The 27,491-nt window shown below is 64.3% G+C and overlaps 2 protein-coding genes across 5 annotated transcripts; one reads left to right on the top strand and one right to left on the bottom strand.

Annotated features, from left to right (window-relative positions):
* Nucleotides 1–22,970, top strand: TRPM5 (transient receptor potential cation channel subfamily M member 5). Of its 4 annotated transcripts, none has more exons than XM_044749647.2 (26): nt 1–40; nt 3,565–3,632; nt 3,953–4,079; nt 5,444–5,624; nt 6,352–6,518; nt 7,288–7,471; nt 8,718–8,782; nt 8,947–9,138; nt 9,520–9,622; nt 10,735–10,853; nt 11,282–11,605; nt 11,677–11,817; nt 11,918–12,041; nt 12,467–12,612; nt 13,063–13,175; nt 13,416–13,508; nt 13,606–13,864; nt 14,325–14,443; nt 14,618–14,750; nt 14,827–15,001; nt 18,269–18,422; nt 19,074–19,255; nt 19,629–19,761; nt 20,540–20,612; nt 21,077–21,143; nt 21,545–22,970. In XM_044749647.2, exons 1-26 carry the CDS (start codon nt 11–13, stop codon nt 21,649–21,651), a joined length of 3,579 nt encoding a protein of 1,192 aa, XP_044605582.2. In that variant the 5' UTR covers nt 1–10; the 3' UTR covers nt 21,652–22,970. The 4 variants fall into 4 exon arrangements, with proteins under 4 accessions (XP_044605582.2, XP_070344512.1, XP_044605580.2 ...); XM_070488411.1 differs by having other exon boundaries at nt 14,833–15,001; nt 21,545–22,881; XM_044749645.2 differs by having other exon boundaries at nt 13,063–13,508; nt 14,833–15,001; nt 21,545–22,881.
* A 55-nt stretch (nt 22,971–23,025) lies between these two features.
* On the bottom strand, nt 23,026–27,409 carry TSSC4 (tumor suppressing subtransferable candidate 4). Its single transcript, XM_014830239.3, has 3 exons — nt 25,894–27,409; nt 24,466–24,593; nt 23,026–24,302 (listed from the first exon to the last, which is right to left on the bottom strand). The coding sequence occupies exon 3, from the start codon at nt 24,280–24,282 to the stop codon at nt 23,323–23,325; it is 960 nt and encodes a 319-aa protein (XP_014685725.3). The 5' UTR covers nt 24,283–24,302; nt 24,466–24,593; nt 25,894–27,409; the 3' UTR covers nt 23,026–23,322.
* Nucleotides 27,410–27,491: the final 82 nt, after the last annotated feature.

The following is a 27,491-nucleotide window of genomic DNA, read 5'->3' as shown; positions in this document are numbered from 1 at the left end:
CAGTGGCTGCATGTCAGGGCGCCGGGGAGAAAGCAGGCAGGTAGGTGCCCAGGGCCTCCGGCTCCCAGGTGGGAGCAGGGGTGGGGGTCCCTCTTCCCGGGCGGGAGAGAAGGGGCTCAGGCCACACACCTACCTCTGGCCTCAGTTTCCTTGTGTGGAGCCTGGGGAGAATTCTGCCCTCCTGGGTGGCAGAGGGAGGCCCCTCTGTGGGGGAGGCAGGGGCTGCCCCTCGACCCCGGCCCATAGTCTGGGCAGGAGCGGTGGTCTCCAGGCCCTGGGTCCTGGACTCGGGGCTGGCCTCTGTCCCAGTGGCTGGAGAGGCCGGGGGGCTCAGAGCCAGAGCCTGTTGGGGTTGGGAGGCTGAGAAGTGCAAGGGGGTGCTGGGGAGGCCGTGCCCCTCACCGCCCCTCCCCGGTCCACACCCGGTCCCGGGAGACCCGTGTCCTCACTGGGACAGGGGGCCACCTCACTGACCACTGGTCTGTTGGGTGCAGTTTGGGCTGGTCCGTGCTCCTCCTGGTTACTGCCGTCTTCCTCCACCTCACGGAGGAGGATATGGGCCCAGAGAGTCTGAGGGGCTTGCCCAAGGTCACACAGTGGAGGAGGTCTGGGCTGGGACCCCAGGAGCCTGGGACCATTTCCCTGATGGCCTCCGACCAGGGGGTGGCCGTCTGCCCATCGAGCAGGAGCACCCGGTGCCTTCGCCGCTGAGGCTGAAGATTTCGCTTCAGTTGGTCCTCTCTGGAGCTGTGGGATAGGATTCCAGCCAGGGGTCGGGTAGGACCCCCAGCTGCCCCGCCCCCCTCCCCCTCCAGGAACCAGGGGGCATTTAAGAGCCGCCATCTGCTCATGCAAATCCTGCCCGTTTGCATTCTCTTCCCACTTGGTGGCCCCATTTGCCTGGCATCTGGCACAGTGCCCAAATGCCCCCTTGGCCCTGGGTGGAGAAGCAGAGGGCCCGGTCCAGGCCTGTTGGGGTGTGGGGTGAGGGGCGGTGGTTGTGGCCTCAGGGAAGGTAGGGCTGACCCTCCACACGCCTGCTTGCCACCACCTGTGCCATCATCAAGGAGAGAGGTGACGTGGGCCCCAGGTCGGGAACCCCCCAGGACCCTCTCCGAGGCAGGGCCTCCCACCTGCCAGGTCCCCCTCACTGGCCCAGCAAGCCTGAGACTCATGGCGTATGAGCACATCCATGCTGTCCAGGCCCCCGAGCCCCAAACCCCCCACACTCAGGATGGGGACATGTCCAGCTGTGTGCTCCCTGCTTGTGAGGCACTGTCCAGACACAGCGACAGGTGACCCCACTGGTGGCCAGGCATGACCGGGCCCTGGTGGGAGTGAGGGCCGTCCCCAGACAGCAGCCAGCCCTGAGGCCCCCACTGCACCCCACCCTCCCGAAGGGACACACACTCCCCACCTCAATGCCTGTGCTTTGGGGTTGAGGAATGTCCCCCAAATTCACACCCGCCAGAACCTCAGAATGTGACTTATTTAGAAGCAGGGTCTTTGCAGATATAATTAGCCGAGACGAGGTCATAGTGGAGTAGCGGGGGTGGGCCCCTAATTCCACGGCTGGTGTCCCTATAAGAAGAGGGAAATTTGGACAGAGAGACACAGAGGAGAGGCCGTGTGAAGATGGAGACAGGGGTTGGAGCGATGTAGGCAGGAAGGACCCTTCCCGGACCCTCCCAAGGGAGCGCCGCTCAGCCCACACCTCGGTTTTGGACTTCTGGCCTCCAGAACTGAGAGAATAAATTCCTGTGGTTCTAAGCTGCCTAGTCTGTGGGACTTCGTTACAGCTGCCCTGGAGACTCACGCACAGCGCGTGTCTTGTCCCCCTCCCCCACACACCCAGGCCTCGTCCCCAGACACCAGCCTCCAATACTATAAACCCATAATCATCAACTCGGAAAGGCCATATTCAAATCCCATCCCTCTGTGGCCCCTTGGTGCCGAGTTCCTGCTCTGGGAATGGAAAACCGCCAGGATTTGCATCTCACCCCACCCGCAGGGCGGGGCCCGAGGTCACCGGTACCCAGAGCATGGGCAGCCTCCCAGGCTGGTCCTGCCTGGACCCGGGGGTGCGGGGGGAGCTGGACCTGGCCTGGGGCCTGGCACCAGCCCAGCTCGCCTGTCTGGCTCTGTGGCCCTCTGGGTCAATAACTGTATGCCTGTCCTGGGGTGGCCGTAACAAACGACCACAAATGGGGTATCTTAAAACAACAGGAATTGATTCTCTCCCGGTTCTGGAGGCCAGGGCTCCCAAATCAAGGTGTCGGCGGGGCTGCCTCCCTCTGCAGTCTGGGGGAGGGTCCTCCCAGCTTCTAGGGGTCCAGGTGTTCCCAGGCTGTGGCCGCATCACTCCCTTTTGCCTGCATGGTCACACATGGGTTCCTTGTCTTATAAGGACACCAGTCATTGGGTTTGGGCCCACCCTAATGATCTCAGCTTAACTTGACGGCATCTGCAAAGAGCTTCTTTCCACACAAGGCCCCGCTCGCAGGTGCAGGAGTCAGGACAAGGCACATCTGCGGGACGCTGGGGAGGCCATGAGGATCCAGGACCCTGTCGTGCCTGCGGGCGTCCTGCCCCCCTGCCGTCCCAGCCTGTGTACACAGGTGGACCCTCTCTGAGAAACAAAGAGCTGGTCTTAAGAGCCACCGGCAGAGAGGGTTTGACAAAAGGATCTATTCTGCTCTCACAAAGGGCCCCGGCCGTGGCCGGGCACTGCCCAGGGCGCCTCCCGGGGGTAGAAGACTGGGTGGGGCTGACCGTGGAGAAGCTGGGAAAATAGCTCAGTGAGAGGGGGCTGCTGACACCCCAGGTTGGACAGGGGGGCTGTGGAACCGAGGGCTGCTTCCCGCCCAGGGGGCCGGAGAGACTGAGTTTCACTGGTGTCTCAGGGGGCAGGGCCTCGAGCAGGGTTCTGGGGGACCTCTGCTCCTCCCGCGGGCTCACTCCCTCTGCGGGGTCTACGGAGAAAACCATTCGAGCCCTGCAGGCCTCGGGCCAGGCTGCCATGGCCACAGTGGGTGTGGTGGGCTGTGGCTGGAGCTGGGAGGCTGGGAGACTTGGGGTGGCTGGCCACAGAGACGTGGGGGTGTTTGCAGTCGGGCGGGCTGGTAGGACCCAGCTCCTTGTTGCATGAGCCAGTCCTAGACCCCCAGCCCTCGGGCCCCTGCTGAGTGGAGTGGGGCTGACGTGCCCCACCCCGCTGGGCTTCAGGGAGACGATGTGCGCACAGCACTGGGCGCCAAGACTGGCGGTGGGCTGGGGTGAGGCGGGAACTCAGTGGGAAGAGCCCGGGGTCGGGGGATGAGGGCCTGCCCACCTGGGCAAAGAGGAGTGGTCCCTCCCTCTTACACGCAGTCTTCTCCAGGCCCACTCGGCCCCCCAGCACCTGAGCTGCGTGTATTGGCCTGACCTTCTCACCTGCCCGCCCCCTTACCCCTAGGCACACCCAGGGGGCCCATTCCTGTCCTGGGGCCCGACGGGGATGTGGGGCAGGTGGGCTTCGTATCCGGAAGGGCACCAGACTTCCACTAAGTCTTTCGGGCTTTCCAGGACACCACCTGCCAAAGCCTCTGCAGAAGTAGCGACGGGAGTGGCCGGCCCGAGGCGCCCAGGGTGGGGTGAGTAGCAGGACCAGGAGCCAGGCAGAGGCGCCAGGATTCGACCGCAGTCCCAACCCAGGAAGAGGGGTCGGGCTGCCTGGGAGGCTCTGGATGCTGAAGCAGGAGCTTGATGGGCGCGACGCGGGCGTGGGCAGCTGAAGCTGCAACTGGGGCCTTTAGGCAGGGTCAGTGGGTGGGAAGGGCACTGGGGCACAGACGCCCTCTTGGTGGCCCCACATCTCTGCCAGCACGTAGGCTGGGGGAGGGGTTTCCCTCGAGGGAGAAAAGGAGGCAGAGTTTGCCTTTCCAGCCCTCAGGGATTGGCTCTGTCCCTGCAGAGAGGTCCCCATGCAGGATGCCCGGGGCACCTGTCCTGGCGCCCCCAGGGATGCTGGAGATGCTTGGGGGCCAGGCCTGTGCCGGGGTGAGATCGAATTCGGAGGCTCTGGAAAGAAGCGAGGCAAGGTGAGCCCCTCCAACCCCCATGCAGGTGCTCAGCCTCCACTCCCTGGTCACCAGCCTCCACGCTCCCTGAGCCCCCGTTTCCTCCCCGACCCTGAGCACCCCAGTGCCTGCCCACGCCCCGGGCCGCTCTCAGAGGCTGTGTCCAGAGGCCCCAGGAGGGCGGAATTTCGAAGCTGGCAGTGCCCTCTGGTCCCCGCCTCCTTTCCCCACCCATGGCACACCAGCACCCTCCTCTATCCAGACCCACCTCTCACTGAGGGGAGTGAGGCCAGACAGGAGTCAGGACTGCCCGGGTCACAAGGCCAGGCAAGGCAGGGCCCGCCGAGCCCTGGCCTCCAGCAGCTGCCCTACCCCCAAAAGGGTCTCAGGCCTTTCTCCTTCTGCTGCCTGTCCCCCATTCCCTGGTGCCCAGCACCCCCATGCCCAGCACCCACCATGCCCAGTGCACCCCAGGACCAGCACCCCCAATGCCCAGCACCCCATGCCCAGAAACCCCAATGTCCAGTATCCTCTGCCAAGCTCCCCAAATGCCCAGCAAACCCCATGGCCAGTACCCCCATGGCCAGAAACCTGCATGCCCAGCAATACCCATGTCCAGGACCCCCCATGTCCAGTACTCGCCTGCCCAGCACCCCCAATGCCCAGTACCCCCATGCCCAGTACTCCTGTGCCCAGCATTCCCAACCCAGTACCCCTCATGCCCAGGACCCGCCATGACCAGCAACCCCCAAGACCAGCACCCCCAATGCCCAGCACCCCATGCCCAGTACTGCCTATACCCAGCAACCCTGATGCCAAGTACCCACCGTGTCCAGTACCCCCCTGCCCAGAAACCCCAATGCCAAGCACTCCCCATGCCCAGTACTCCATGTCCAGCACCCTGCATCCTCAGCATCCCCCATGCCCAGCAGCCCCATGAACAGTACCCCCCCAGGTCCAGTACGCCCCTGCACAGTATACACATGCCCAGCACCCCCATGCCCGGCAACTCCCATGCCCAGCACCCTCAAGGCCCAGCACCCCATGCCCAGTACCCCCAATGCCCAGTACCCCCATGCCCAGTACCCCCCATGCCAAGCACCTCCCATACCCAGTAACCCATGCCCAGCACCCCTCATCATCAGTATGCTCCATGTCTAGTACCCCCATGAACGGCACCCCCAATGACCAGTACCCCTATGCCTTGCACCTCCCATACCCAGCATCCCTAATGTCCAGTACTCTGCACACCCAGGATCCCCCATGCCAAGTACCTCCTATGCTCAGTACCCCAGTCATACCCAGCACACTCCCTGCCCAGCACCCCCCCTGCCCAGCACCCCCCTGCCCTAAGCCCTGAGGCTGCCAACTGCCTTGCCCTGCAGTTCGTGAAGGTGCCAAGCAGCGTGGCCCCCTCCGTGCTCTTCGACCTCCTGCTGGCCGAGTGGCACCTGCCAGCCCCTAACCTCGTAGTGTCCCTCGTGGGCGAGGAGCGGCCTTTTGCCATGAAGTCCTGGCTGCGGGACGTCCTGCGCAAAGGGCTGGTGAAGGCGGCTCAGAGCACAGGTGAGACCCTGCCTGGCCCAGGCTCAAGGCCCCCCGTAGCCCTCCGAGCGTGGAGCACCCCAGCCTGCTGGCTCCCGTGGCTGTCCCTCCGTGGCAGTCCTTACGGCCTCTCTCTCTCTGCACAGCCTCCAGCGGGAGCGGCTCCTGGGGACACAGCAGAGGGGTCGAGGGTCCCCCCAGCTCAGAAGCCCCCCCAGGAGGGTCCCAGCCCGCCCCGTGGGCAGGGACCTGGCCCCTCCACTTGTAGGGCCCACAGGCCTCAGCGAGATGCCCCGGTGGCAGTGACTGCTCTTACACCCTGCTGCCCAAGGGTGGGCCCCCATTCCCCCGCCATCTCCCCGGGGGAGCCATCTGGCCTGCCAACCGTTGGGGTCAGAATCAAATCACTGGGCTTTATTTTCAGGCTGGCTGGGCCTGCAAAAAACCCTGTACAAGGTGTGGGCTTTCTGAACTCCCTCACCCCGGAAATGGTTGTAGCAAAGGAAAAAGATCTATGAACCAGATGTGGGCTGGGGTTTTGTAATTTGGAAAAACCTTCCCACGCACTGGTCCAGCACAGGCAACTGGACAGAGCTGCAGCCTGCTCCGTCCCAGACAGCACCCGGGGGTCTCAGCAGACACGCTGAGGGCGGGAAGGGGCGCTGTAGCTCCACTGGGCCTGCGTCCTGGGCAGACCAGCAGGCTGGGGAGGACCTGGGGGCCACAGTGAGCCCCCTCATACCTGCAGGTGCCTGGATCCTGACCAGCGCACTCCGCGTGGGCCTCGCCCGGTATGTCGGGCAGGCTGTGCGCGACCACTCGCTGGCCAGCACGTCCACCAAGGCCCGCGTGGTGGCCATCGGTATTGCCTCGCTGGGCCACGTCCTGCACCGTCAGCTTCTGGACGATGCCCAGGTGAGCGTGTGGCTCGGAGCACTGAGGCCGCAGGGCAAGGCAGTCTCGAAGACTGACCACATCCCGCCATCTGTGGACCCGTCATTATTTGGCAAACATCTTCTGAGCCCCTCCATGGGCCAGGCCCGCAGTGGACAGACCAGCCCCTGCCCTTAGGGACTCACGGGCTTGGGGGTCCGGGGGGCAGTGAGGCAGGTGCTCTGAAGGATTGAGACGGTGAGGTAAATCTGTGGGAGGACAGGACCAGAGCCAGAGAGGGGGCGGGGAGGGGAGGAGGGGGAGGGAAGGAGAAAGGGAGGAAGGGAAAGTGGAGGAGGTGGGGGAAAGAGGAGCTGGGGGAGGATGAAGAAAGGGAGGAGGAGGATCCGTGTGCCCAGCATGCGGCCAGCAGATGGCAGCATTGCCTAGGGAATGGCATGGGCGGGGCTGCCAGGCTCACAGCCAGCACAGACCTGGGATGGGAACCTGGGCTCTGAGGCCCTGCCCAGGACTGGTGCCCAAATGGGCCCAGGCCTGCCTTGGCCACTGTCCCGCAACCCCGGGCGACCCTGGGCGAGCGGCCTGTGCTCCCACCCAGAGTCTGTCTCAGGCAGGGCTCCAGGAGGCCCGGGCAGCCCCCAGTGAGTGAGTGGAGCTTCCTGCAGGCCTGGGTTCTGTCTGGGGGATCCCCTCCCAGCCCGCGCCTGCCCCTGGGCCCTCTCTCTGCCTGGGGGTGGGAACAGGCCCGGGTAGAGCCTTGCCCAGGACTCACGGAGTGTGGGGGGCCCAGGAGGACAGCCCCGTCCACTACCCCATGGATGACGGCGGCAGCCAGGGCCCTCTCTGCTCCCTGGACAACAACCACTCCCACTTCATTCTGGTGGAGCCGGGTCCCTCCGGGAAGGAGGACGAGCCCACGGAGCTGCGACTGAGGCTGGAGAAGCACATTTCAGAGCAGAGGACCGGTTACGGGGGTGAGGACTGCCTGCCACTAGGGAGGCCGCCGGAGACGTGGGGCACGGCATGCGGGCTGGGCTGCAAGGACCAGCAGGTGGGCGGGGAAGGGCATTCCAGGCAGAAGGCACCGAGCATGCCTGAGTGTTGAGACCTGGGCCAAAAGGGGGCCGGGGAGGGGAGCTGCCAGTGGAGCCATGGGGGCGCAGTTCGGGGAGTAGCCCTGGCAGGCAGCGGCATTCCCACCAGACGGCAGAGTAGTTGCAGGTCCGTTTCCACTGGGGCTGCCCTGGCCAGAGGCTCTGGCTGCGGGCTCAGGGCTTTGGGAAGACATGAGATTTGTAAATTGAGAGAGGCCTATTTCCCTCCACCGGCCGTGAGGTACGCTGCCACCAGGAGGCAGTGTTGCCCGAGGAATGGATGCCGCTGTGGCCGGTGGAGCGCTTGAAAGCTGGCTTCACTCAGACGTACCAGTGCGTGACTAATATTTATACACAAGATGTATAATTGCTTAGGACATAGATAATAATATGGAATATTTATCAACTGAGAGCTCTTTAAAAATGAAAACACAACCAAAGCCGTGTTTAAACGGCGTAGGGGCAATGTGGTGCTCCGGGTCGTGGAGGCGTGGCGGGCCCAGCACGCTGGCGTCCCTTCAAGGTTCCCCCAGGAGGCGCCTTTAGGAGTGAGAGGGGACCCTGCCTGGGAGCTGGGCGATTCCCGCCTACTCAGGGCCCAGAGCCCCCGGCAGGTTGCTGACGCTCCTCCCACACAGCACGCCCGGCAGGTCCTGGCTTCTCTGGGGGCTTCACGTGGGAAGTCTCATTTCCAGTTTATGTTTGGGGGAGAAACCTGCCAACGCCCCTCCTGCACCTCTGGCTTGCTCGGACGGGCCTCAGATGATCTGGCAGCGTGGTCAACAGAGTTCCCTGCCGTGGGGGGGAGCACAGGCTGGGCACTCGGGATGTAGGTGGTGAGGCCAGGGACTGTGCTCAACTTTGCTTATGTCACTGTGAAGCGGCCATATTGGACAGTGGGTTGTGGGATCGGCGTCCTTGTCCCGGGTGATGGGGCTTGTGACAAACGGTCCCTGGCATGCAGCCTGGAGCCCACACTTCACTAGAAAAAGCCTCTTGGCTGGCGTTTGCCCAGAAAACATGGCAGGTGATGGTCTGAGGCCTGAGTGGTCACCCCCTGAGTAGGGGCCAGGCTCCCCGCTGGCCCCAGGCACCCGGGGGGACATCACTGGTGCTCTGTCCACAGGAACCGGCAGCATCGAGATCCCAGTCCTCTGTCTGCTGGTCAATGGTGACCCCAGCACCCTGGAGGTAGGGGAGGGGAGGGCGGTGGGGTCTGCCTGGGACCCCCTCCAGGGCGTGCCCTGGCCTGGGACGGGGGAGGGAGGGATGACTGGGGGCACCTGCAACCTGTGGGCCCAGGACGGTGTCCAGAGCTGATTCGGGGTCCGCTCTCCGCTCTCTGCCTGCCTCAGAGGATTTCCAGAGCTGTGGAGAATGCTGCCCCGTGGCTGATCCTGGCGGGCTCAGGGGGCATCGCCGACGTGCTCGCTGCCCTGATGAACCAGCCCCAACTCCTGGTGCCCCAGGTGGCCGAGAAGCAGTTTAAAGAGAAGTTCCCCAGTGAGCATTTCTCCTGGGAGGACATTGTGCGCTGGACCGAGCTGGTATGAGCCACCCAGAGACTGCCGGGTCAGGCAGGCCGCCCCCTCCGCCCTGCTCCGCACCCCTCCTCCCAGGCAGGGCTGGCCTTTACAGGGAAAACACCGTGTAGTCTCTGTGCCCCCTTCCCACCCGGATGACCCGGCCCTTCTTGCCACAAAGCCCCCATGCTCCTCACTCCTGCTTCAGAGCCTTAGGGGCAACCTTGACGCGAGCCCCCGGGTCTGTGGGTGGTGCTACGCTGGGCTGGCATTCTCACCAGGGGACATGGCCTCGACACCCTGTGCCCAGCTCCGTGCCTCTAGCCACGCTGGGCCAGCGGTCTGCCCACTGCCCCAACCCCTGCCCCTGGGGCCACTTCATGGCCTTTGTCCTGGTGTCCCCAGCTGCAGAATATCACCTCCCACCCACACCTGCTCACTGTGCACGACTTCGAGCAGGAGGGATCCGAGGAGCTGGACACTGTCATCCTCAAGGCTCTGGTGAAAGGTGAGGGCCTGGCAGGCTGGGCGCCCCCTGGGAGGCCCAGAGAGGGCACTGGGCACAGAGGGCACCGGGCGGAGATGGCTTGGCCGACCACTGCCCACCCCACGGCCCAGGGCCCCGCGCCTGGCACAGGCTGCTTCCCACACCCTGTCCCATCCTGGGGGATGCCCCTGTGTGTGTGAGTACGTGTCGGTGCCCGTGTGTGTGTGGGGGGGTGGTGGCCGCATGTATATGAATGCGTGTGGTTGTTCACGTGTGTGTGCGGCTCTGTGCTCGGCTCGGCAGCAGACCCTATGACACGACTGGAACAATATGGAGATTACTGTGGCCTTGGGTCAAGGATGACACACAAATTCTGTATTTTGCAAATTTTCTATTAGATATATTTTACCACAATTTAAACACATGATTTAAGTTTTCCATTCAGTTTTAGTATATTTCCGAGGTTGTGCAAGCAGTACTACCGTCTAATTCTAGAACGTTTCCGTCACCCCAGAAGAAATCAGGCACACGTTAGCCCCCCACCCCACAGCCCCTGGCTCCGGCTCTGGTGCCTCTCGGGGGCATTCCTGGCGGTGGCATCCTCACCGCGTGGCCTGAGGTGTCTGGCTTCTCTCCTGGAGCCGCGGGTTTTGAGGGCGTCCACGCTGGAGTGGGCTTCGGCGCCTCGCTCCTTTGTGAGGCAGAATAACGTTCCACGGTGTGGGAGGACACATTTTGTTTCTCCGTTCCTCCGTCGACAGACACTTGGGTTGTCTCCACTTTTTGGTTGTCACTCGATGTACTCTTTTGGGGACAAGCACGTGCTGAGGGGCTGACTTCTGGCAGCCGGACACAGGCCCAGGCAGGGAGGGGCTGTGCTGGGCAGGGGGTGGGGATGCCCTTGAGGGGGGCTCCTCCTGACAGGTGGTCCTGCTCCCACCCCTCCCTGCTCGCCTCGTCCCACGGTGTCCCTGGGGGTCTGTGGCGTTTTGTGCCTCTCGCTGTTACCCAGGCTTGAACCAGGGCATGGTTCCAGTTGCCGTGTTTCTAGAAGACCCACCTTGAGGGACTCTGTGCCCAGTGGCTCTGTGGGCCCTGGGCTGGCCTCAGCCCCTCTGCCCACTCCGACACAGCCTGCAAGAGCCACAGCCAGGAGGCGCAGGACTACCTGGACGAGCTGAAGCTGGCCGTGGCCTGGGACCGGGTGGACATCGCCAAGAGTGAGATCTTCAATGGCGACGTGGAGTGGAAGGTGCCCTGCCCACCCTGGCAGCTGGCGCATCCTGAGACCTGTTTCTGGCCGACACGGCAGGGACCAGGCAGAGGGTCTGGGGGCAGGTTGTGTCCTGAGGGCCGTTGGCGGGGCCCGTTCTGGCCCAGCTGTTGCCAGGGTGGGGGGCCACCTCCCAGATTGACACCTCACTCTTCGGCCCCCCAGGCAGGATGGGCTGAACCACCAGTGGTTGTGGACCTCCCCTGAAGCCCTCTGGACTCCTGACACCCTCAGCAGCCCAGAACCCCGAGCTCTGAGTGGCCCAGAGGGACAGGCTTGGGTGCCTGGGAGCTGGGGGTCTGTGCCAAGGGGCTCTTGGTCTGGGGGTCTTGCCGAGGGGTCCCCTTCTCCACCGGCACCCACTCGGTCTCCCCTTCTCCCCCTGGGCATATCTCCGTGGCCACCAGTCCTGTGACCTGGAGGAGGTGATGATGGACGCGCTGGTGAGCAACAAGCCCGAGTTTGTGCGTCTCTTCGTGGACAACGGGGCCGACGTGGCGGACTTCCTGACGTACGGGCGGCTGCAGCAGCTCTACCGCTCCGTGCCCCCCAAGAGCCTGCTCTTTGACCTGCTGCAGCGCAAGCACGAGGAGGGGCGGCACCCGCTGGCCGGCCTGAGCACCCAGCAGTCCCGCGAGCCACCCGCAGGGCCGCCCGCCTTCTCCCTGCACGAGGTGTCCCGCGTGCTCAAGGACTTCCTGCATGACGCCTGCCGCGGCCTCTACCAGGCGGTGAGCGGCCGGCGGGGGCTGGCGGGGGCCGGCAGGTGCCGTGGCTGCAGGCTGACAGCTGTGTCCTCCAGGAGAGGGGGCCGGCCAGGCGGCCTGGGGGCCAGAAGTGGCTGCTGGACCTGAACCAGAAGAGCGAGAACCCGTGGAGGGACCTGTTCCTGTGGGCCGTGCTGCAGAACCGCCACGAGATGGCCACCTACTTCTGGGCCATGGTGAGCATGGCCACCCAGCCCTGGGCCCTGCTCCACGGAGCCCGGGGCTCCCCAGGGTGGCGGGGGAGGCTGGCCACCCTCCTCAGACCCCATCTGCTAGGGCCAGGAGGGTGTGGCAGCCGCTCTGGCTGCCTGCAAAATCCTCAAAGAGATGGCGCATCTGGAGACAGAGGCCGAGGTGCATCGCACCATGCGCGAAGCCAAGTATGAGCAGCTGGCCCTGGGTGAGTGACCAGCCTAGCGATCAGGCCACTAATTCGGGGGGGCGAGGCAGGATGACCTCCCTAACCCACCTCGGCCCGTGGGCTCCTCCCGGGGGGGGCAGTGGGCCCTAAAACCCTACCAGAGGGACAGATGGGTGCACAGTGATGACCACGCAGCCCCACACCTCGGGCACACACCAGGGCCTGCAGCGGGGCGAGGACACTCAGGGTGATGGAGGCTCCCGTAATCCTGACTGACCAGGAAGGGAAGGGCCCTGGGCAGGCCAGGAGGGGATGGTCAGCATCCACGTGGCACAGGCCCCTGGGAGGTGGGTGCAGGGCAGAGTGGCCCGTCCTGCAGGGCCGGCCTAGGGCAGAGGAGGAGGGAGGGTGGAGGCTGGGTGCCAGGCGTCAGCGTCCACGCCAGCGGGCGGTGCCCGGGGCAGACCTCTTCTCCGAGTGCTACAGCAACAGCGAGGAGCGCGCCTTTGCCCTGCTGGTGCGCCGGAACCGCTGCTGGAGCAGGACCACCTGTCTGCATCTGGCCACCGAGGCTGACACCAAGGCCTTCTTTGCCCACGATGGGGTGCAGGTGAGCGGCCGGCCTCAGGGAGGGGCAGGCAGGCAGATAGGAGGCAGCCCAGCGGACCTCCCTGCCTGCCCTCCCCCGGCCTGCGGCCACCCGCCTTCACACCCCCTGTCCTTACCATGTGGGGTGGGGGGCACAGGAGAGGGCTGTTCCATTCCTGGAAGGCACATGCCCGGCTTCCTCCTCCACCGGCCACTCTCCCTGCTCGTCCCATAGCCAGCCCCTTCCCCAACTCGGGTCTCAGGGGACGTGCCACTTCCTCAGCTCAGCCCTCCCGGACCCCGAGCCTAGCCTCCCCTCATTGAAGGTTCCTCCCCACCAGGATGGAGGCTCCAGGAGGCAGGGCTGGAAGGGGCGATGCTTCAGCTGAGCCTTGAAGGGAATACTTGGTGCAGGGCACAGCCGGGGCAAAGGTGTGGGGACGGGAGGCCAGCAGCTGTGCCTTTATTTCAGGCCTTCCTGACCAAGATCTGGTGGGGGGACATGGCCTCGGGCACGCCCGTCCTACGCCTGCTGGGCGCCTTCCTCTGCCCAGCACTCATCCTCACCAACCTCATCACCTTCAGGTCTGTCCGGCAGGCATGTCTGGCAGCGGGCTTACCAGAGCCGCTGGGGGGCCCTGGGCCTCGTGGGTGCTGGTGGCGGCATGTCCCCACGTCCCTCCTTGTCCAGCATCCATGTGGGGCTGCTATGCACAGCTGCTGCCCATGTCCCTTCTCGGTGTGCCCAGCACTTCCTTGGCGGGCTGGGTGCTTGGGGCCAAGCAGGCACTTCTCACGGGCCCTGAGGGTGCCCTGTGCTCGCAGTGAGGAGGCCCTGCCGAGGGGTGGCCTGGAGGACCTGCGGGAGCTGGACAGCCTGGACACAGAGAAGAGCTTGCTCTGCAGCCCAGGCAGCTGGTAAAGGCCCCGAGGAGGCTGGCCGGCCGCAGGGAGCTGACTCCCGTGGGCACTGGGCCGCCCACTCACCGCTGGCTGTGGCTCCTTTGTGGCGTAGGGTGGAGGAGCCGACCAAAGCACCGAGGACTCAGGGCAACCGAGGCCTGCGTGCAGCCTTCCTGCTCACGCGCTGGAGGAAGTTCTGGGGTGCACCCGTGACCGTGTTCCTGGGAAACGTGGTCATGTACTTTGCGTTCCTCTTCCTGTTCACCTTTGTCCTGCTGGTGGACTTTAGGCCACCTCCCCAGGGGCCGTCGGGGCCTGAGGTCACCCTCTACTTCTGGGTCTTTACACTGGTGCTGGAGGAAATCCGGCAGGTCAGTGGTGGGCCCAGATCAATGAGCTCTGATCCCAGCTTTACACTGAGTCCTGATCCCAGCTCCAGACTGAGCCCCGATCCCAGCTCCAGACTGATCCCCGATCCCAGCTCCAGACTGAGCCCTGATCCCAGTTCCAGACTGAGCCCCAATCCCAGCTCCAGACTGAGCCCCGATCCCAGCTCCAGACTGATCCCCGATCCCAGCTCCAGACTGAGACCCAATTCCAGCTCCAGACTGATCCCCGATCCCAGCTCCAGACTGAGCCCCAATTCCAGCTCCAGACTGAGCCCCGATCCCAGCTCCAGACTGAGCCCCGATCCCAGCTCCAGACTGAGCCCCAATCCCAGCTCCAGACTCAGCCTTGATCCCCACTGATCCTAGCCTGGTCTGGACGGGGCTGTCTCCAGCAAGGTGGGAGCCCAAGCAGCTGTCAGTGGACTGCTTGCCTCTCCGCCAGGGCTTCTTCACAGACGAGGACACACATCTGGTGAAGAAGTTCACGCTCTATGTGGAGGACAACTGGAACAAGTGCGACATGGTGGCCATCTTCCTGTTCATTGTTGGTGTCACCTGCAGGTCTGTGGGGCCCCGAGGCTTTGCAGAGGCAGCCTCAGGTGGGCTGGTTGTAGGGTGGAGCCACTAAGGGCCTCAGAAATCCCGCTTGTCTCTAGCACCTGTGCTGTGTGTCCTGGGGGAAGTCTCTTCCCCTCTCTGGGCGCTAGCAGCCTGTCTGCCCACCATCTCCCCCAGGATGCTGCCCTCCGTCTTTGAGGCCGGCCGCACAGTGCTTGCCATCGACTTTATGGTGTTCACACTCCGCCTCATCCACATCTTCGCCATCCACAAGCAGCTGGGCCCCAAGATCATCATTGTGGAGCGGATGGTGAGCCCCCTGACGGCCCACCCCGACCCCAGGGGAGGGCGGGACAATGCCCCAGGCGGCCTCTGACACCCCCCAGATGAAGGACGTGTTTTTCTTCCTCTTCTTCCTGAGCGTGTGGCTCGTGGCCTACGGCGTGACCACCCAGGCGCTGCTGCACCCCCGCGACAGCCGCCTGGAGTGGATCTTCCGGCGCGTGCTCTACCGGCCCTACCTGCAGATCTTTGGGCAGATCCCACTGGACGAGATTGACGGTCAGCAAGCAGGCCGTTGGGGCAGGGCCGGGCGGGGTGGCTCCTCTGGCCCAGCTTGAAGTAGAACGCCCCCCTCCAGGGGGCGGTCGACCTGAGTCCAGGTTACGAAGGTTCCTTTTGTAAGACCCCAGACATGTGGCCCTCGACAGGGCTCTTTTGGGGTGACGTGAGACCCTGGCTTGGAGCTGGTCGAGAGTGGGGAAGTCCCTGAGGCCAGCCATCAGGCCCTGCACACCCACACAGGGCCAGGCCCCCGACCTCGGGCTGGAGACTGAGACACGAGGAGGCTGCAAGGTGGGCAAGGGCAAGCCTGGCTTTGGGGCAGTCTGTGCTAGGTGGAAGGATGCGCAGGTGCTGTGGACTCAGGGCAGGGGCCATCCCGGCTGGACCCTGACCATTGCCTGGGTTCTGGGCCCCTCTGGCTACCCCACACCCCCAGGCCCCTGCCCTCCTGCTTGGCCCTGCTGGGCAGGGGTCTCCCTGTCAGTCACCCATCCACCAGAAGCCCGGCACCCAGCCTGGGCCCATCTGCCAGAAAGGCCCCTCTTCTTCGAGGCCATTCCTGGTGGCACCCTTGCTTTTGGGCATCCACCCCAATGTGTGTGCCTTACCTCCTGTCGTGTGTGTGTGGCCTGTCTGAGGGTGTGGGTGTCTCCCCCGGTACTGGGCTGGGGCTGGTGGAGGCTCTGAGAATTTCCCATGACGTTGGGTACAGTGCAGGAGGCAGAGCCGCTCAGCCATGGGGGGCTTGGTGGTGATGGGTACAGGGGATCCCTGGGGTGGGGAGTCTGGGACACCTGTATAGGCCCTGGGATGGCTGGGATTCAGTGAGGAGAAGGGGGAGGCAAGGGGACCAGCCCCCTCAAGGCAGGGGGGCCAGTGTGAGGGGCCCAGGCCCATGCTGTACTCCCGGGATGTGGAGCAAGGGCAGAGGGGTCATTCACTCAGGTTGGCGTCAGACTGGGGCCGCCGGGGCCCACAGGGCAATCTTGGGAACACCGTGTCACTGAGAACTGAGCCTGACCATCACAGTTAATGAGGCGAGGTCTCTCGGTAAATATTTGTCAGAGGGATGAGGGCATGATTGAAGCCAACAGGCCTCCAGGATGGGAAAGGGGCCATGCCGTCACGGAAATTGCCTCCTAACTGGGGTGATCCGGAGGCCCGTTTCCTTGGGCTGTTTTCTTAGTCCCCCTGGCCCCTCTGTGAATTCTCGGTGTTTGCTCATCCACGGGCAATAGCTTTCCAGGCCATTAGTTACTCAGACCCTGCTGCCCTCCAGCCCTCCCACCCTCACCATATGGTCCCTGCTGGGAGATGGTGCCGTGACCCCCAATACTGCCCTAGTCCCACAGGGCCCCTCAGGAGGAGGGGGGTGAGGCGGGTGCCTCCACAGCTGGGCGGGAAGGTCACTCCGACCCTGATGGCTACATCTCCAGCCTGGCCAGCCCCAGCCACATGCTGGTATGGGGGCACCCGGGTATGGTTTGGGGCCACCTGGGGAGGGCAGAGGGAGTGTAGACTTCTCCAAGGGGGTTCAAGCCTGAAGTGCCGCTGTGGCCATTGCAGGCAGAGTCCTATGGCTCACAGATCGTCCCGGCAACTCCCTTCCCCTCTCCGGGCCTCGGCTCCTGTCTGCTCAGGGCTCTCAGGGTGAAGCACTGGCCGCTCACTGTGAGCCCACCACGCTGCGGGTGGAGAGTAATTCACTCACATGTGCGCAGGCCGAGAGGGAAACTGAGGCTCAGGCAGCCCCCAGTCTGCGGGTCCCTGGGGCCCAAGTCAGCTGCCCTACCCTGCTTGTCTGCACAGGCAGGCGGCAGCCCCGGGGCTGAGCTGCCATGACAGAGCTCCTTCTCTGGGCTCCAGGTCCCAGGGACAATTTAATTCCCAGCCCGGCCTGGTGGCGCCTTGAGAGTCACAGGGGAGGACGGGGTCTCATTACTGCAAAGCTGCTTTTATCAGACAGATTTACAGCTTCACAAACACGCTTCCCAGGCCTGGCCCCGGCCTATCTCTCGGGGCGCGAGGCGGACAGAGTAGGGTCGTGAAGCAGCTCGAGAGCAGATCCCTGTGCCGGGCGGGAGGCGGCGGCTGGTGCGGAGGGGCAGGAAGCTGCATCCCCCTGACGCAGCCACAACTCCCTCGGAGAAATAAGGCAGGGATGTGCCCCAGTGAGGGAGACGTGGAAACAGGCCCTGCCAGCCCTGAGCACAGAGGTAGGGACACGCGTACACACAGGCAGACAGAGAGACAGACACTCCCAGTGCCAGCTGGACTCAGTCACAGCGTGAAGACTGGGAAGGGCAGTCAGAGACCCGGTCCAACGTGCGGGCGTGCACACGTGGACACACACGCAGCCTGTGGAGGTTGGCAAGGGGAGCCACAGCCCCTCTTGAAGAGGCTCACAGAGCACCCAGGGCCACCAGGGGCCTGCGCTCTCACCTGCCTTCCATCTGCTCCTTCCTCCTGTCCTGTGGGCTGGGCTGGGCTGGGGTCAGGACTGGCCCTGCAGGGGGCAAGCAGGCCTGGGAGAGGCTGGCTGGGGAGGGGCTGGAGCTGTGTTCTTTGGGTCCCTCAGGGATGCCGCCCCCCCCCCCAAGTCATCCCTGGCCAGGGCACAGGACCACATGTTCACTCCACCTCCTGGACAACGCGCCCCAGGCCAGAATGGCCGCAGGGCCCACAGTGGTCAGTGTGCGGACATTCCGGCCTGAGAGGCTTTGGAAATGGTTCAGACTTGCCCCCCTGGCAAGAAGCCCTGTGACAGGTGTCAGTGTTAGAAAAGCCCTGAGAAGTCCTGCAGGAAAGACACTGTCTCTCCTTGCCTCAGCCAGCTCTCCACAAACTGGCTTTGAACAGAGCCTTTGGTGGGGGGTAACCCACACAGAAACCGGCAGAAACCAGGGTCCTCTCCCCTTCATCCCCCAAAGGCCTTGGCTCTGCCTCCACACCCGTGGCCCTGGCTGTGACTGCAGCCTGGCAGAGGTGGGGAAGCAGGACCAGTGCCGCTAGGCTGACCATCTGTCTGGGTTGCCTGGGTCTGGGGTGTCCCATGACGGGGACTCATAATGCTAAAACCCAGAGAATCCCTGGTATACCAGCATGGTTGCTCACCTAAGCAGTGCCCTCAGGCCCTGAGTGGCCTCGACCCCAGGATGAAGCTCTTGCTGCCCGAGGGTGTTTGCCCGTGGCTGCCCAGTGGGTGCCCCGGCCCAGCAGCCTGCTCAGCCCTCGCCCTGCCCCACTATGCCCGCTCGGTTTCAGAAGCCCGCGTGAACTGTTCCGTGCACCCCCTGCTGCTGGAGGGCTCGCCCTCCTGCCCCAACCTCTATGCCAACTGGCTGGTCATCCTCCTGCTGGTCACCTTCCTGCTAGTCACCAACGTACTGCTCATGAACCTGCTCATCGCCATGTTCAGGTGCCCTGCCCCGCCCCCTTTGCTCTGTCCACGTGTGGGTGGCCCTGGTGACCCCAGTTCCCAGCCTCCTTAGTCCCAGCTGGCCCAGCCGGCTCTGGCCCAGACCTGCTTGGCTCTCTAGACCTGGGGCCACAGATGCCTCTCTGCCCTGAGAAGGGGCTGGGGCCTGTGCTAGGAGAGGCCTGGATGCGGAGTGTCACCCCACACACTGGCTCCCCTGTCGGCTGGGCCTGGAGTGCAGGCAGGAGGGCAGTGCCCCCAGGAGGTGGTACAGCGCATGGCAGGTGCAGAGTAGGGCACTGCTTTCCCAAGCCCCCTGCTCCATGGGCCACCTCCCACACCCAGGGAGCAGGCCTGAGTCTGTGAAGGCCGGGGGTTCAGTGGTGTGTCTGGAAGCCTGGGCTTTGCTCAGGAAAGCAGAGGGGCCAGTGGAAGACCCCAGAGGAGCGAACCCCACTCTAGACCCACCCCACAGAGAGAAATCAGTGATTTTAGGCAATCACAGTAGAAGGGACGGGGCCTCTGTTTCTGAAAAGGCTCCCCAGGGCTCTGGAAACGGCTCTGGGCTGCATGTGGGCTGCGGGAGGAGATGCAAGCCAGGGAGAGCGCAGGGCCATGTGTGCCCACGGCCACCCATACCTGTCCCCACAGCTACACGTTCCAGGTCGTGCAGGGCAATGCTGACATGTTTTGGAAGTTCCAGCGCTACCATCTCATCGTAGAGTACCACGAGCGCCCCGCCCTGGCCCCGCCCTTCATTCTCCTCAGCCACCTGAGCCTGGTGCTCAAGAGGGTCTTCCAGAAGGAGGCCAAGCAAAAGCGGGCACGCCTGGGTGAGGCCACAGGCCTGGACATGGCGGCCCGGCTGCCCTGGACCATGCATGCGGAGGGGCGAGGAGCAGGGGCTGGGCCTGGGGGAGGGGCAATGAGTCCGGGTGGGCAGGCGGGAGAGGCCTGGGCCCCTCCTCAGCCTCCGGGGCCCCTCAGCCCAAGTCTGTCCAGGCCCCAGAGCAGCTGGTGCTGGCTAAGCCTAGAGGTCTCGGAAGCAGGGCCCAGCTCTGCCCCTCCACCTTGTGCTCTGCCCACATGTGCAGTGAGTGGCAGGGCTGTGGGACAGGGCTCTCTCTGGGCTTGCCCTGGGTTCCCCTACCCCAGCTGAGGCCCACCCGGCCCTAGCCAAGCCTGAGGCTGCCCCGGCCTTTTCAGAGAGAGACCTGCCGGAAGCCCTGGACCAAAAGATGGTCACCTGGGAGGCTGTTCAGAAGGAGAACTTCCTCAGCAAGCTGGAGAAGCGGAGGAAGGAGAGTGAGCAGGAGGTGCTGCGGAAAACCGCCCACAGGTGCGTGGGGGCTGGATAGGGGCCTCTGCCCCACCCCCGGGCTGGCGTGGGGTGCTAAGCCCACAGGGTTGCCCAGAACATAGAAACAGCCTCTCCCTGGAGGCAGACGGCTGAGTCTCCTGCAGGGTGCTAAGTGGGGCCAGCAGAGCGAGTGAGGCGCCTGCCTGGGAGGGCCCGACCCCAGCTAGAGGGTTGGGAGATCCTAAGATCTCCTCCGGGACCGCTACCATTATCACTATTGGGTGCCAGGCTCCCTTAAAGCTGGGGTGTAGCCCTCTCATGCCAGTCACAGGATCTGAGCTGGGGAAACAGGCTGAAGGGGGCAGAGATGTGGCCAGGGCTCAGGGGTCCAACACTTGGCCTCCTGACCCTGGACACGCCTCTGCTGAGGCCTTGCCTGCACTGCATTTAGGGGACAGGGGCCAATATGCGTGGCGTCCTCCCTGCTCTCGGGTCTCCCCAGAATGGTCCTTCCTGTCTTTCCTTCAGGCCCATGGTTCCTGCCTGCGGGGGGCATGGTCCCGCCCTCTGCCCTCCTGTTGCTGGAGGGAACCCAGCCCCCGCTGCACACAGGGGGAGGGTGCAGAAGCCCTCTGTACCTAAGTCCTGGGGTGAGCGGGCCAGAGCACCCCGGACTCAAGCACCCAAAGAGAACTCAGTGACCCTAAACCCACCCAAAGGGCCTGGGTGACAGGGGAGTGGGGAGGATGGGGAGGGTCCCCAAATTGGGAAGCACCCTGTGGCCATCAGCGGCTGCTGCCACCTGCTTCTGCCACAGGGTGGACTTCATAGCCAAGTATCTCGGCGGGCTGAGAGAGCAAGAGAAGCGGATCAAGTGTCTGGAATCGCAGGTAGGCAGGCAAACTGGGTGTGCCCTCCTGATGGAGCAGGCAGCTGGACGGCAGGCCCCGCCCACAGCCTCGCATCCCAACATCCAAACTCACGGGCTGCACCCAGGCTCCCTCTGGCTCAGCAGTCGGGGCAGGGCAGGGGGGCGTTGGGGGTTCAGGACTTGTACCTGCCCCACCCCCAACTCACTAGAGAGACCCTGTGGCCTCCCCAAGGGGGCTCTAGAGACTGGGCAACCTCCCTGTAGGGGATTCTGCATATAAGACCCCTCACCATCCACTCTCCACACGCCATACTGGGACCTCACCCTCCTGCCCCCTTCCTTTGAGTTGCAGCCACCAGAAGGAAGGGCACAGGGCAGCAGGGCCCTGGCAGGACAGGAGAGGCAGATGGGGAGGGGCCTCTGTGTCCTGCCATCCTGAGAGCTCTGGGGCTCGGCCCTGGGGCCTCCCTCACCCTCTTCCAGATCAACTACTGCACAGTGCTCCTCTCCTCCATGGCTGACACGCTGGCCCAGGGCGACGCCTCCCGGAGTAAGTGCATATCTAGGGAGGGTGGGCAACCCTCCAGCTGGCTGGTCCAGAGGCAGGAGGAAGGCCATGGGCCTGCACTGTGCCCACTGCCTTCCCCTGGGCCTCTGCTTCCCACTTGCCGGGGAGGGGACTAACCCAAGTCTCTGATGGCCCCTGGATGGCCACAGTGTTCAGGGTGGGGAGGTGTCCTCTGACAAAGCCCCCTGACTCAGCCAGGGTGTGAGGGCATGGCCACTCTAACTCCAGAAGCTCTGCCTGGTGCCAGCCCTACTGGGCTGCTTTCCCAGCCCTCCCCATCCAGGGCCACCTCAGGCTTGCCCCTGAGCAGGCCACCTCTCCCTTCCCTGGGCCTGCCTGAATGGGCATCCAGCAGCTGAGGAGGGGCCTTCCTTCCCCACCAGACTCTCAGACCTTCGGCAGTGGGAACTGGCAGGCCTCTGCTGACCATGGAGGGGGCCCGGGCAGCAGGGAGCACCTAGAGGTTGGCCAGCCACCCTCAGACACCTAAGCTACTTGGACTGTCAACGAAAGGGTCCCATCCTTCCCAGAGCTCTGGCCCCACGGGGGGCTGGGGGTGCATGGCTCTTAGCTGGTCATCTTCAGCCCTGTGGACACACCAAGCTTCCTCCAGTTCCAGTGGAATCCCCCAGTTGGATGTGGCTCTCTAAACGAATCATTCTTTGCCCTACCTGGCACCTTCCTTGGCCCAAGAGCGCAGCAGGGTATCAGGGGCCCTCTCCTGGACAGAAGCACTTGGATTCCCATCTAGAACCAACCAGCCTGGGCCAGCACAGCAAGCCCTCACTGAGCACCCTGTTGGAGCCACCTCCCGTTGGGCGGGCAAGCACCTGCACCCACCCCACCCAATCTGTGCTGCCTGCTAAGAGTGATGCTTTTGAAACTCTAGTGGTTACAATTTCTGTCCTTTAAGACCCGGGGCTGATGTCCGCTGTGTGCTCGCTCTCACCCTGGAACGCCCCCAACAGCTTGCACAGTGAGTGCTAGACTGCGTCCAGCCTGGGCAGTGGCCCTGGACACCGCCCCAGAAGACCTGCCTCCCCCCGGCAGGCTGCTCTATCTTAAATGGAGCACAGAGAGCACACCTGCACCTTGGGCTGCAGCCCCAGGCCATCAAAGTGGACACTAGGGATGGCTGGGAGGCATTCAGGGCACCAAGTCAATAAAGCACAGGGGACAGGGACAGAGGGCTTAACTGCCCACGGGATTGGGGTGCAGGCGCCTGTGTACCCCCCAGCTAGGCAAACTGGCCAGCCAAGTGGATCCCCCTTTCCCTTGGGGGCCTGGAGGCCTGGCACAGGGACAGCAGGGACAAGACCAGGCCCGGAAGCTCAGCAGCACGACAGGCTGGCTGACCCCCACGCCCTGCCCGCTCCGATCACCCTCCCTGACACCCTCAGGGAGCTGTCCTTTTGCGGCACACGGAAGCTCAGCAGCACTGGCCATGCGGCCCCAGGACACTAGTCACCTTCTCACACGGCCTGGGCAGGGCTGAGCTGAGGGGCAAGCTTGGCCAAGGCTGGGGAGGACACCCGCCCAGGTGGCCATGCCCCCGATGCCACTCACACTCGCTCCTCAGACCCATTTCATCAACCCCCTCACCCCCGGCACTGTGGTCTGCAGACCCCTCAGGAGCACAGGGGCCCAGGGTCTCCACCTCTTGCCCCTGACTGAGGAGGGGTCACCCAAGTCCCTCCAAGATCTGCTGCTGCTGAAGGCAGGTGTCGCTTTAAAACCCCTCTGGCCCACGACACTGTCGGGGAGGCTCAAATGTGCGAACGAGGAGATGGGATGGGCTGGAGAGTGGAGAAGACGCAGCCACGCCAGTCCTGGGGGTTGGGGGGTCTACACAGACACATGGAGCTGAGAAATACCCAAAACCTTTACTATTCCCCCATCGGCACCTGGTGGCCAGGGCTTCCGCCATCCTCTGGCCCACACCCTCAGCAAGGTCTCTGCCTCAGAAGACACTTTGGCACTGAGACCCAGCCAGGGCCGCTGGCGCCACCTGCCGGCAGCCCGCCAGCTCCCTTCCCAAGGCAGTGGGGCTGGAGCCTGCTCTGCCCCTAAAGCCACCCTAGGTGGGCAGTGGAGCGGACAGCCCTCTGACGCCAGCCCGCAGGCAGCCTGTTTGGGATGTCTGGCCCAACAGTCTGTCCTCTCAGAACTCAGCACCAGGGGCCTCGGGGCTGCTGCTCTTGTTCCGGAAGTGGTCTCTGCTCCGCTTCCTGCTGCCATGGAAGCCAACAGTCTCCACCACTGGGGGGCCTGCCACTGACCCGGTGGGGGCAGGCCCCTCTGGCGTGTCCCCCTCCTGTGAACCCCCGCAGGGGCTGCTCCACTCCTCAGCCTCTGGGCTCCCAGGCCCAGCCAGGTGGGCCAGCTCCACAGGACCCTCACCCCCGGCCACTGCCGGGTTCCCAGGGTCGCCCCTGCCCGGCTCTCCCAGCTTTCTCAGGACCCTCTTCCTCTCAGGTCTGGCCTCGCTGGCTCGTGCCGGTTTGGTGAAGATGACCCTACCCTCCCCACAGCTGGAGGGATCCTGGTTGAAGGAGGGCACGTAGTCGCTGGGGGCAGCCAGGCTCTGGGAGCCCAGGAAGGTCAGGGCGGCAGCCCGGTTGCTTTGCTCACTGGCCTCAGCCACGTCTTCCAGGCTGTACTTGGTCCAGCGCTCGGGGTGGGCCACGTAATCAGGGACGGGGGGCACCCTCACGAGGACAGGGCTCTGACTGGCGCTGCCCGGGCCCTCTGCTGGAGGCTGGCTTGAGGGCGCCAGGGGCCGCTTGAAGACCCCACTGTCACCCATGCCTTTCTGGGCCACAGAGGGGGAAGCGTGCCTGGCTGCCCCCTCCAGGCAGTCGAAGATGTTGTGGCTGCGCTGGGAGAAGGTAGAGCTTGTGCCTCTCAGGTGGAACGGCTGCACAGTGACTGTGGGGAGGCCCTTGTGGGGCGTGAGGGGCTCATCGGGGCCTGAATCCCCCTGGGCCTCCCCAGGAAGCCCCTCTGGGGACAGAGCTTCCACTTCAGCACCGCCCGGCAGGCTGAGGTCGGAGTCCGAGTCGCTAAGGGAGATGGTGTCGGAAGGCAGGGTGTCATAGTCGCCTGTCTCTGCCTCAGCCATGTCTCCAGGCCACGCCACACCTAGACCAAAACAGCCCAGGAAGTTGTTCTGAGAATAGCATGCAGTTAGAACAAATCTCTCCGGCAGACCCACTGCCCCGGGCAGACAGCAAGGTCAGCAGAAAGAAAGGACTGTGTCTGACAAAGGAAGGGACCCCCCCCACACCCCGAGAGCCCTCCTCACCTCCTGGTCTGCGGGGTCCCTGTGCTGACACTGGAGTGCTGGTGGGAGCAGCGCTGGCAAAGCTGTGGTGTCCTCAGTCCCAGAAGTGCCCCCGGCACAGCTCTGTTCAGCTGCTCAACTGTAGCTGGCTGAGAGTAGGGAGGGAGAGCCAAGCATCACACCGACAGTGAGCATGCAGACGTGATGCCAGGACTCCAGGGCCGGGACCTGGCTTTACGGAGCCCCCAGCACAGGCCAGGCCCAGGAGCAGGCCCTTGGTCGTGTCACCTCATTCAATCCTCTCCAGCTAAGTCTAACTCGAGGACTAGGGGCCTGCTGGAGCGGCGGGCATTCTGGTGGTAGGTGGCCAGCAGGGCTTGGACCCAGGGCTGACAGCAGCCACTGGTCAGCACTACCACTCCCGACCAAGGAGGGCTGTCCATAAACTGCTCAGCAGGGCGCACGGCACCCAGTAGATACTCCAGCGAGACTGGGGCACCGGCCAGGTCTGCGGGGAGGAGGTCTGCAGCCAAGTCCTGGGCGTCTGCGGGTCAAGCTCGCAGGGAACTGGTGTCAGCGATCACCTGGAGCAGCCTAGCAGGGCAGACGCAAGCCCCGCAACACTTCTCCCGTAACTCTCCACGTACCGCACCTTCCGCAGGCCAGCAGAGAACTGCTGTCGACACCCGCTCAGTAGCCAGTGTGACAGGCACCCCGCAGCTTGTTTTCATGATGAGAGGCATCCCAGTCTCACCAGAGAAGCCTCCCTCGCCCAGGGGGACCGAGTGCACCTGCTCCCAGCGACGACCCGGCCAGGCGGAGCAGGAGCGGCTCCAAGGGCCCTGGACCGGGTCAGACACGGGCGAGACCTCCATTCCTCGGGGGCCTGACTCCCAAAGAAAGGAACGACTGCAGGCGGGAACGGGGATACGCGCACACCCCACCGGGGGGTTCCAGAGCAGGCAGGGCAGGGGGGAGATAACCTGCCCGTCACACGGCAAGTCGCAGGCAAAGCTGGAGTTCCAAGCAGATCCCTGCTCCCCAGATCCGCACTCCCGTGCCCTGCGGCGCAGGGTCGCCGCCGCGACTACAAGGGGCTGACCAGCGAGGCACTCGCGGCAGACGGGAGCTCTTTGGGAACGTCGGGGGCTCAGAGGAGGCGGAGCTGAGTCCGGGCTGAGGGGCTGGGGGTCCCTGGGAGGATCAGGTCCCCGGGAGGCGGACCACTGGCTTCCTTGCAGGTTGTCTCCCCCTCGGAGGCAGAGCCGTGACCTGAGTTTTGGGGACCCACTCGGGCTGGGTGGGGAAATGTCTGGGCCTCACGAAGCTCGGGGTCCCCAGGGCCAGGCCGCGAGGCACGGGGGACACGGAGCACGTCGGGGTCTCTGGGCTCGGGGCAGGAGGCTGCGGACGGCGACCTCCCGGAGAAGGTACTCACAGCAAACCTACCGGCTCACGGCGGACCGGGAGTCTCCATCTTGCACCGCCTCCATCTTTCGCCGCGCTCGGCCCTCTGGGAAACCGAGTCCTCCGCCGGCCAAGCGCCGCGGCTTCCACGCCTGAAGAACTCCATTTCCCACAAGGCACTGGGCCGCTACTCCAGAAGCCTGTTAGGCGTGTAGTCCTTGCGCGTGCGCCCCTGCTTTTCTCCCGAACCTCCCCTCCCCGGAAACGGCGGAACTCCTTCGCGAAGAGCCCGGAATTGATTAAGGAGAAGCGGGAAAAGGAGGCGGGACTGCGACTCCCAGAATGCTCGAGGGCTAACAGCCATCGTCAAGTCTCTGGGGCCTCAGCGCCACCTACCGGAAGCCGCGGGGACAGCTCTTCCTCGAACCGGAAGTGCGCCATTACGCGCAGCGTTGTCCCCGTGCATTTCCGGTCCTGGCCGGAAGCGGCAGACCGCGCCCCTCGTGGGTCCCGGGAGCAGGTTGGGAACCCGGCTGATTGCCAGCTTCCGAGTCGGCGAGAATCGGGAGTGGCCCGCCTGCCTGTGGCTCAGCTGGTCCCCTCCGTCCGGGAGCGAGGACAGGCCCCGGCTTCCTGGACAGGCGCGTGTTCCCCAGCCCTGGCGGCCGGCACCCAGCCGTTCCGTGCTCCAGAGTACAGGCGCCTCGGCCCCTGCCTGCTGGACGGCCAGACCTCGGCCTCTCCCACGGCTGTGTCCCCGGCAGTCCAGGCACCCGGAGAAGAAACGGGGCCTGTCCCTGTGCAGCCTCGGGACTCCCCATTCCTAAGACAGCCCCCCCCCAAACAGCCTCGCCAGTCCCCCTCAAGCACTAGTTCCGTAGTGTCGCGTCGCAGCTTGCAGGTGACACCCAGGCCCTATTCCGGACCCCGGGTAAAAAGGGGACTCCTCGGACCATCCTGTATTCCCGGCCGACCCACCCCAGCATGGTCGGCGGAGGGGTGTGGCAGGAGGGGCAGGCTTGCTGAGACCCCTGTATCCCCAAACGCAGGGCTAGGGTTCCTTTCCCGAATCAGCCCCCAAGGAGGCTGCCAGGAGCCCTCACAGATAAACCCCAGCCATGCCTTTGTGGCCTTGAGGGGTCAGTTTAACATACATGCACATCCGTGCCTGCCAGTAGCTCACGGTGATGTCGCCCAGCATTCCAGACAGGGCAGCAGCTGGATCCAAGAGGCGGCTAGGCCTCTGTCCACTGTGGTGGGCCAGGTGGGCTCCCCAAAGCCCTGCAAGATGGGGCTTAGGCCCCGAGCCATCCAGAGTGAACATTTATAGGCACCTAGATGGGGAGGGACAGGGCAGGGCGTCCAGCCTCCACAGAGCTGTCCCTCAGGAGAATCTCACAGGGCCCCCACCTCAAGCACCTCCTGCACCACATTCTCTGGTCACCCAGTCCCTTCCACCCGACTCTGGGCAGTGGTGCACAGGAGACAGGTGGGGTGGAAGCTGCTGCAGGTGGCACAAGGCCCAACAAAGGGGCACTCGCCATGTAGAGCATTCCCTGGAGGTCTGTCACCACCCACCAACAAGGTTGGCAGCACACCCTGGCAGAACTGAGCCCCACCCTTGCCAGGCTCCTCTTCCC

Source organism: Equus asinus, chromosome 17 (assembly GCF_041296235.1).
Source record: "Equus asinus isolate D_3611 breed Donkey chromosome 17, EquAss-T2T_v2, whole genome shotgun sequence".
Classification (NCBI taxonomy): domain Eukaryota; kingdom Metazoa; phylum Chordata; class Mammalia; order Perissodactyla; family Equidae; genus Equus; species Equus asinus.
Note: the sequence above shows the minus strand (reverse complement) of the source record. Positions and strands in the feature narration are given on the sequence as shown.